Genomic DNA, 9,810 nt, shown 5'->3' with positions numbered 1-9,810 from the left:
AAACTGCCAGACGATGGGGGAAGTTGATTTTTTTTTCCCCTTCTCATTCATAAATGCCACCTCGGGTATTAATTTGCAATACACTTCACTTGTCCAATAAACACCATGCCAAAGATTTGGGACTTGATCCGAGCACGCTTCTATGAAGTCCTCAGATAGATTCCTGGCTCCCAGACACTCTCCCTCCCCGTTCGCCTCTCTCAATAGATAACTTGACTCTCACCTTCGCTGTAAACAAGCAAACAGTTCGCTGCCTCCCTGGGTGAGGGGTTCCAAGGCTGCCCAGTCAACTCGGCATCACCAAACAAAACGACTTTTGTTCTTCCCTCCAGGTCCTCCCACCCTCCCAATCCAGGCAAAGTTCTGAACTCGCCCCCCTCGGCCCTTCCACCTCCATCACCACCATCACTCCAAGAAGAGCCCTCCCCAATAGAAGTCGTTATTTAAAGTGGAAAAAACGGAAGATTGTTTTCTTGACGGGTCCAGGACAAAAAAAAAAAAAAGTGCAACGGAGCCAGGGGAGGCGCTTGGCAGGAGCCCGCGCCAACCAGCATTCCTGAGATGTTTGAGAATTCTGGAACGCGCAGACAGAGCCGACGTCACTGCAACACGCGGCGCCGCGGCCGGCCCGTATAAAAGGCGGGCTCTGGGCGCTGGGGCAGACCGCGAGCGAGAGCGCCCCCGAGCAGCATCCGCGCCTTCCGTCCCTCCCCGGCAAGGACCTCGAGAGAAGGACGCCCGCAGCCCGCTCGCCTGCCTGGCTCTCGCCTCCCCGCCGCCCGGCCCACAGCCCGGCCCACCGCCCGGCCCACCGCCCCAGCCGCGCCGGCCCGGCCGCTACGCACCGGTGTGTTGGCGTCTTTGCCTCCGCGCTCGCCCGGACCCCTCCTGCGCGCCACGATGAGCTCCAGCACCGCCAGGACGCTCGCCCTCGCCGTCACCCTTCTCCACTTGGCCAGGCTGGTGAGTTCTTTGGCCACCGCTTCCCCGTCCGCTCTAGCAGACCCTTCGCCTTTCCCCAGATGGCCCGTGGCCGGAAAAGCTAGACTCGGAAGTTCGGCGGGGCGTTTCGGGGGAGCTCTTTCTTTAAGCCCGCCCTGAAGACGTGCCGGGGGGCCCTCCCGGCGTACGCAGCCGCCCGGGGTGGCCGGGCTGGACGGGATCAGAGACCCCCTGCCGCCCGGGTCAGACACCCCCGTCCCTTCCCGGGGCGTCCTTCCTGCGCACCGCGCCGAGCCTCACACGTGTCCTCTCCCCCTTCCAGGCTCTCTCCACCTGCCCCGCCGCCTGCCACTGCCCCCTGGAGGCGCCCAAGTGCGCCCCGGGAGTCGGGCTGGTCCGGGACGCCTGCGGCTGCTGTAAGGTCTGCGCCAAGCAGCTCAACGAGGACTGCAGCAAAACGCAGCCCTGCGACCACACCAAGGGGCTGGAATGCAACTTCGGCGCCAGCTCCACCGCTCTGAAGGGGATCTGCAGAGGTAAGATGCTTGTGGTTTGGCCCCTTTAAAAAAAGAATAGTCCCCGTAGTCCAGAAGTTTAGTAATTTTGCGACCATGTATGGTGATGCTTTGTTGTTGGTAGCTTGGCAGAAAGGCACATGATTTCAGCAGTCTGGAATGCAATTCAGTGTGTCTGGGCCCAACGAAAAGCGCATACGGAAAAGTGATTCCTGACTAACTTATTGTTCTGCTCTGGAGTCTCCGGGGAATCATAGGAAACTTTACCATCAATTGAATTTAGCAGCAGAAAATATGTCTGAGTTTCAGGCCATCGTACGGAATCTTAACTTTATTCTCTTCTCCCTTTCTTTTTTGGTGCTCTTTGTAGCTCAGTCAGAGGGCAGACCCTGTGAATATAACTCCAGAATCTACCAGAATGGGGAAAGTTTCCAGCCCAACTGTAAACATCAGTGCACATGTATTGACGGCGCCGTGGGCTGCATTCCTCTGTGTCCCCAAGAACTCTCTCTCCCAAGCTTGGGCTGTCCCAACCCCCGGCTGGTCAAAGTTACCGGGCAGTGCTGTGAGGAGTGGGTCTGCGACGAGGATGGTGCCAAGGACCCCATGGACGACAGGGACGGCCTCCTGGGCAAGGAGCTGGCCTTCGATGCCTCGGAGGTGGAGTTAACGAGAAACAATGAATTAATTGCAATTGGAAAAGGCGGCTCCCTGAAGCGGCTCCCCGGTAAGTGAAGACTGAGACATTGTACTGAAATGCATTCCTAGTTTGAAACTTCAGAGGAATGAGAACCTGAAGCTGCTTTGTGTCGGTATGCCTCTGAGAAATCTTTCCTCTTGTTTGTCCCTCTAGTTTTTGGAATGGAACCTCGCATTCTGTACAGCCCTTCTTCACATGGCCAGAAATGTATCGTCCAAACGACTTCGTGGTCCCAATGCTCAAAAACCTGTGGAACTGGTATCTCCACACGCGTTACCAATGACAACCCTGAATGCCGCCTGCTGAAAGAAACCCGGATCTGTGAAGTGCGGCCTTGTGGACAGCCAGTGTACAGCAGCCTGAAAGTAAGTGCCTGCGGTGCCGTGTAGACTGGTCCCCTGGGTGAGATGGGAGCATCTCTTCCAAGAAAGAGAAACACTAACTTCCCTTCTCTTCTCTTTCTTACAGAAGGGCAAGAAATGCAGCAAGACCAAGAAATCCCCTGAACCGGTCAAGTTTACTTACGCTGGATGTTCGAGTATGAAGAAATACCGGCCCAAGTACTGCGGTTCCTGCGTGGACGGCCGCTGCTGCACGCCTCAGCAGACCAGGACTGTGAAGATGCGGTTCCGCTGCGAAGATGGGGAGACGTTTTCCAAGAACGTCATGATGATCCAGTCCTGCAGATGCAACTACAACTGCCCACATGCCAACGAGGCAGCCTTTCCCTTCTACAGACTGTTCAATGACATTCACAAATTTAGGGACTAAATGCTACCTGCGTTTTCCAGCACGAGGGCGGACAAAGTGGGGAGAGAAGAGTGTCAGCGTCATGGAGGCGTGGGTGGGGGCGGCGGGCTGAAGGGACTCATTGTAGAAGGGATGCACTGCTCATTCTTGAGTAGTATTAAGGTATTTCGAAACTGCCAGGTGTGCTGGTGCACATGGACACTAATGCAGCCGCAATTGGAGAATACTTTGCTTCATAATATTGGAGCACGCGTTACTGCTTCATTTTGGAGCTTGTGGTGTTGATGACGTTCTGTTTTCTGTTTGTAAATTATTTGGTAAGCGTATTTTTCTCTAGGCTTTTTCCATTTCGGTTTTACAGTTGTAAAAGGTAATAAGATTAGTTGGACACTTAAAGACTCCATCCTTTGACAGAAGTAAATGGGAGGGGGGTCCATCCCTTCCAGAAGGTGACACTCTGTGAGTGTCCATGAGAGGCAGCTATCTGCACTCTAAATTGCAAACAGAAATCAGGTGTTTTAAGACTGAATGTTTTTATTTATCAAAATGTAGCTTTCGGGGAGGGAGGGGAAATGTAATACTGGAATAATTTGTAAATGATTTTAATTTTATATTCAGTGAAAAGAATTTATTTATGGAATTAATCATTTAATAAAGAAATATTTACCTAATATCTGAGTTTATGGCATTCAGTATTTTTAGAGAATGTTCAAAACCATTGGGGACGATCTAGCTTATGCATTCAATCATTGAAACAGGATTTACTGAGTACCTACTTTGTACCAGGAACTGTTCCAGGTGCTTGGGATAGAGCAGGGAACTAACCTCTAAAAATCTAACAATGATTGCTTTTATATCTTCAGTAGAAAAAAAATCTTGGAATTTAGAGTAATCTGTTTTAAAAACATGTATTGAACACCAGGCATTGTACAAAGCACAAGAAGGAATCTGAAGCTAAGTTTGTGATTTAAATAATAATGCTTTATTTTCATAAGAATTCAAAGCCTAAGGGTCTCCATCACCCAAGCTCTTTGAGGTGGGTATAGTAGAGTCATTTATCATTTTAATCACTAGGTAATTGTGCAGGTCCCTTCGGTAGAGGAAACTTTAATGAAAACAGTCCGTAACTCAGGCTGCCTACCTCGAAATCCATGGGCAAGATTAAGCATGGTTGGATAATGTGATATAAGGTCCCTTGTTTATAACTTTATATTTTTCTAATATTGTTCCTAAAACTTGGGAGAACGACTTAAAAATTCACCCATGGTTGGGATCAGAGAAAAAATCTTGGAATCTATAGGAGTCAGTTTGTTTTCACTGAATGAGCTTGAAGCAATGACTTGTGTTAATCCTAATAAGCTGATGATTAGGTAAACATACCGTTAAATGCAAAGGAATGCAAGGAATTTCAAGTACTTTTCCAATAGCGTGAGGACCACGCTACCCCACCCCCTTTCCTCTTTAGAATATAAGTTATATTGAGGTGGGGGGAGCGATTAGATTGAATTGGCTATCTAGAAGGTCAGAGGCTAGACGCAGAGCTTGCCGAAAAGGACCCGAATCATAGGTCTAGGAAAGGTTGAGAAGGCTGTGTTAATGTTTGTGAAAATGCTGGTAGCTGGTTTTAGAAGAATCTACATCTTTAGAAAGCACTGACAATAAACCTTTTATAGAGAGAAGTTTTCCTTTCATCAACCCTCTTGGCTCCTGTTCAAATCCATAGTGAAATATATCAGTCTGCACTTTAAGAGAGTACTTGAATTTTTAGGCAATAAGAGAAAGTGCTTTAAAAGGGGAGGAGGGGGACTGCTTCTGGGATCCTATAAGAGTGAGTTTTCAAAATAGTTTAATATTGATGCTCCATTAAGACCTACAGAAAAGCACTGCCTAAGCACCTGTTTTAGAGCCTTACTGAAATGCACAAAGCTTCATGTAAATGTGATAGTAAAATCTATGGGCAAAGGTCTTCACTTTTTTTTTTTTTTTTTCGCAGTACATGGGCCTCTCACCATTGTGGCCCCTCCCGCCGCGGAGCACAGGCTCCGGACGCGCAGGCTCAGCGGCCATGGCTCACGGGCCCAGCCACTCTGCGACACGTGGGATCCTCCCGTACCGGGGCATGAACCCGTGTCCCCTGCACCAGCAGGCGGACTCCCAACCACTGCGCCACCAGGGAAGCTTGGCCTTCACTCTTTTGTTTCTGACAATATCTTGCCTGAAATATTACAACTGTGCCTACTGAGTAGTCAGTTTTTCCTGCCCGAGGCATTCAAATTTTAAGGTATTTGGAAATTTAAACACCACCTGGCTCAGTCTTGGATGCAGTTAAACTTGTCAGCGCAATAGAACATGTAAAACATATAATAAAGTTGTGAGGATTTTGTGGTGCAATCTTGTCAAACACACATCTAAATCCATAGGCAAAATTTACACATTCCCAGGCACCAATCCTCAGGTACTGTCTTCCAACACTAGAGCCCAGCAAATTGCTTCTTACAGAAAGATCAAGGAGCAATATTTTATAGACCCTTTAAGTATGTAGTGAGGTAATATTTGTCCAATTAAGTTCAAATGTGAAACAAACCTAGCATGGGAAAACACTGGATCTTTGGGTCATTAATCTCAATTAATTTAAAAGAACACAAATAGACACAAAATATGTCCATTTGATTTGGCTATAGAAAAAGAGTGAAGACATTAAAAGTAATTGAGAATAAAATTATGCAATTTAGAGCATATCAGTTTTATCTAGATCTGGAATGGAATGCTGCCTACTTCAAATATTGAGAAAACACAATAAAAAACCGTGTATTGAAAATATAAAATAGAAGTTGCATATATAAACATTCATTATAATGTACATTATATGTAACCTCCACACACGGTAAAAATCTTGTGTTGTAACCACTTTCCAATCTAAAAGACCCTGGTGTTCTTGAGCTGTTTTTTTTTTTTGTTTTTGTTTTTGATAGAGGTGTAAGCATTGAGAGTTATAATGTGACCCCAGAATCTTAGGAATTTAGTGAATTTTAAGAAATATCCTTTGGGACATTTAGCAGCACAGTGAGTGGTCTTATGGTGATGATTCCCACATAAGCGCATGTGCTGTCCACTCCACAAAGAGTTGCAACTGAATCAAAATTAGCAGAGTACATTTTAGTTATTTTACCAGTAGAGAGACCAGATATGATTTGTTCACAACCTGTTTTCTGCCTTCTGGTGCTATTTGAAAGTCACTTGAGCAATAGCAAGTATGCAGTGGGACCATAGCAGAGAACGAAGCTGTGCTCTGGGCAGGGTGGCAGATGACACCATGGAAAGAATCCCAGACTAGAATCAGGAGACATGTCTTTTACACCAGCTCTGCCATTAATTTACTGGGTGCCCCTGGGTGAGTTTCTGGATTCTCCTCTGCTGTTTTAAAATGGAACAATAGATTCTCACATTTTTGTCACCAAACTCATTATTTTTTATATACTTTCTTTGGTGCATTGACTCCCATACCTTAAAAACTTTGTCTCCTCAAGCAACTGAATCTATGAGGTGAAAACTGCTCAGGTCTTTCTGTGGGCAAAAGCACTCATCTCCATGAAGCCTTAGAAAATGTAAGGCCCTCTTTACTGTCTAAAGCACCCCTGGTCATAGCATGTGACAATCCCTGGATCTCACAGTATGTAGGTCCATAGTTTTTCCTCTCCCTGTGTAGCCCCAATATCTGGGCCTCATTAAGTCCCTGTCCTAAATAACTCATTCTCTGAAACAAAGCACATTGTGAAGCACAGCAATAATACAAATGTCCTATGAATACAACAGACTTACCTGTGACTTACTTTATTGGTGATGGGCAACGCTCATCCATGTAATCTTACAAAGTGCAATTTAATTAAACAAGTACTTAGCTGCATTTGTTAGTACTTTACAGTTCTCATATATTCTGCTCATTTATTCTGAATCCACCCCTTTCTTAATCTAGTGCAAACATCCAAATCTAAGACACCATCATCTCTTGCCTGAATTACTGGAATGGCCTCCTTACTTGTGGCATATTGTATTTTCCAAAGGTGGCTGCAACAATATCTTCCAACCCACATGCCCTTCTGCAATGTGACCCTGATGCTCTCCCATCAATAGATGGGGTCTACTTCTCTACCCTCTTGGAGCTGGGTGGACTCTTTGACCAATGAATATCTAGGAAGTGATGTGATATGGGGCTAGTTCCAAATACAACACTGGCTAGGAACTCCTACTTCCTTTCTCTTAGAAAGCAGCTTCAATATAAGAGGTACGAGTACCCTGAGACCAGCAGACTGAGAAGCCCATGCCACATGGATAGGTCTGAGAGGATCAGATGCCGTGTGGAGAAAGAGGAAGATCAGGGAGCATTTGGATACCACATGTATGTGAAGACACCATCTAGGAAGTGGATCCTCCAGCCCCAGCTGCCTTACAAGCTGACATCTTGTAAATCAGAGATGAGCTGCCTGTTGAGTCCCCAGAATTCCTGACCCATAAAATAATGAGCAAACCAATATGATTATTTTAAGGCGCTAAATTTTGGGTGTTGTTTGTTACACAGCGATAGATAACTGAAACATCAGTGGTTTCCATTCTTGCCCTCCAATAATCCATTTTCCTTACAGAAGCCAGAGTAATTCTTTAAAAATGTAAATCAGAACAGGTCAATCCTGTTAAGAACAGGAGGCTTAAAGGCTCCATGGCTTCCCATTGCTCTTGGAATAAGATTCATCTCCTTACTCGGCACACAGCTCCTGGAACCTGCCTACTTCCTTCATTTACCCTCTCTTACTGTGCTCCCACTTAACTCTTTTTGAAATAAGCCAAGTAAATGCCTCCTCAGGACCTTTGCACTAGCTGTTCCTTTGCCCCAAATGCCAAGCTCCCTGATCTAAGCTTCTTCCTATCATGCAGTTCTCAGTAACCTTCCCTCCCCACCCAGACCCAGTCTAAAGTGGTTCACTACATCAGAGTCGACTGATTTAAATGTTAATCATGTCTAAGAAATACATGACAGCAACATCTAGACTGGTGTTCCACCAAACAAACCAGCACCATAGCCTAGCCAAGTTGACACATAAAATTAACCATCACAGCACCCGTGTAGTAAAACCTTTTGGGGAGAAGAAACTCATGTCCACTCTCTAAACTGGAATGCATTTGAGCAGTCAGAAAAAAGCAAAAGCTTTGCTAGTTATACCTACGATCCCTCTAGGCCTCTCACCATGCTTGTGCATGTATGCGGGAAGAGCTCCGGGATTTATTTTGCATTGACCAGATAGATGCATGGGGCACCTTAAGAAGGTTTCTAGAACACTAACCCCAAATTCCATACAGAACCAGCAGGATCCACCTCAACTGAAATGGCTGCAGGTGGGGGAGTAGAGGGAGATGCTTATAAAATCTCTGGAGAAAAGTCTTCTCCAAATCTGCATGAATACAATAAGACACAGTCCCTTGCTTGCACACACTGTAAGACAGAAAAAAAGTGCTCCATCCTTTGGTTTGTCAGGCAAATAAATCCTCATTGTAGCAATGAAACCACAACACTGTCAGTGGCTGTTTAACTCTTCCTACCAGATTTTAAATTTCTGAAAGAGTTTTGTCAATGAATGAATACCAACTAAGAATAGATTGAAAGGAGTTTGAAAAGGCACAACTAGAATTTGCTTTTCTCTTCTCCATGGAGATCTGGAGCTTCCAAGTCTCCAGATCTTCATGCAGAAGAGAAAGCAAGTTTGTCCTACATTGCTCTACCGCAGAGGTCCTTAGCTGGTGGCTTAAGCAGGATGGGGCAATAAATATGTTTTGTTCAGCCTGAAGAGAGTTTATCAAAACTGGGATTTGTTGCCAATATTTGAAAACTGAGTATTTTTTTTTAAGTTCAAATTTCTGGGTTTTTTGGGGAAAAATTCATAGATCTGGCAGCAGTGGACCTTGGTTTCTACATGGCAGTTTGCACATGGTGGGAACTGAGCTGCAGCTTCCCCCCTTAGAGTGGGTGCTCTGCAGTTCACCAGCGATGGATGGAGACGGATGGAGAAGAGATACGTGTGTATCCTTGCAGTTGGAGGAGTTGAAGGGCAAGCAGAGATGATCTTTAAAAATCCAGACTCTGGGGCTTCCCTGGTGGCGCAGTGGTTGAGTCTGCCTGCCGATGCAGGAGACACGGGTTTGTGCCCCGGTCCGGGAGGATCCCACATGTCGCGGAGCGGCTGGGCCCGTGAGCCATGGCCGCTGAGCCTGCGCGTCCAGAGCCTGTGCAACGGGAGAGGCCACAACAGTGAGAGGCCCCCGCGTACCACAAAAAAAAAAAAAATCCAGACTCTAATGAGACTCTACCGTATAGCACAGGGAACTCTACTCAGTGCTCTGTGGTGACCTAAATGGGAAGAAAATCCAAAAAAGAGGGGATATATGTATACGTATAGGTGATTCACTTTGCCGTACAGTAGAAACTAACACAACGTTGTAAATCAACTATACTCCAATAAAATATTTTTTAAAGAAGAAAAAAGAAAAAATCCAGACCCTTTCTAAAAAGGCACAACTAGAGCACCACTTTTACTATGAAAATGCTTAGAAAAGTGCTTCTAGGCATTGAAAAACCTGGGAAAGAATAGAGACCACTTCATTAATTTCAAGTCGCTGCGGGGCTGTAAACATGCCCCGCCTCCCAGCTTCCTTCTACCATTCCAGCCTGTGTATTTCTGTGGAGAAGTGTACCTATTCCATTTATAATACCATGTCACATTTTCCAACTGACACTGGGTAAGTTGATCAAAGATACACACCACATCCTGAACCTCCGCTGAATTTACCCATCTATTTTTATAGTGACCAAAGAGCCAGTGGAATCATTACAGATAGCCAGGGGGTTTGCTCTAG

The 9,810-nt window shown here is 45.9% G+C and overlaps 1 protein-coding gene across 1 annotated transcript; it reads left to right on the top strand.

Moving 5' to 3' along the window:
• Positions 1–243: 243 nt before the first annotated feature.
• On the top strand, positions 244–3,547 carry CCN1 (cellular communication network factor 1). The gene is made up of 5 exons (XM_082832973.1): positions 244–963; positions 1,265–1,478; positions 1,828–2,184; positions 2,311–2,522; positions 2,626–3,547. The coding sequence occupies exons 1-5, from the start codon at positions 901–903 to the stop codon at positions 2,926–2,928; spliced, it is 1,149 nt and encodes a 382-aa protein (XP_082689099.1). The 5' UTR covers positions 244–900; the 3' UTR covers positions 2,929–3,547.
• The last annotated feature ends 6,263 nt before the right edge of the window (positions 3,548–9,810 follow it).

The sequence above is a fragment of the Leucopleurus acutus genome (genome assembly GCF_964270905.1).
Source record: "Leucopleurus acutus genome assembly, chromosome: 2".
In the NCBI taxonomy this organism is placed as follows: Eukaryota; Metazoa; Chordata; class Mammalia; order Artiodactyla; family Delphinidae; genus Leucopleurus; species Leucopleurus acutus.
Note: the sequence above shows the minus strand (reverse complement) of the source record. Positions and strands in the feature narration are given on the sequence as shown.

What these genes read in the sequence shown, in the direction of transcription:
- CCN1 (XM_082832973.1), top strand. Translation starts at nt 901, where the DNA reads ATGAGCTCCAGCACCGCCAGGACGCTCGCCCTCGCCGTCACCCTTCTC. An exon ending in CTCCCTGAAGCGGCTCCCCG is followed by an intron (nt 2,185 to 2,310) that starts GTAAGTGAAGAC and finishes TTGTCCCTCTAG; the next exon opens with TTTTTGGAATGGAACCTCGC. An exon ending in CAGTGTACAGCAGCCTGAAA is followed by an intron (nt 2,523 to 2,625) that starts GTAAGTGCCTGC and finishes TCTTTCTTACAG; the next exon opens with AAGGGCAAGAAATGCAGCAA.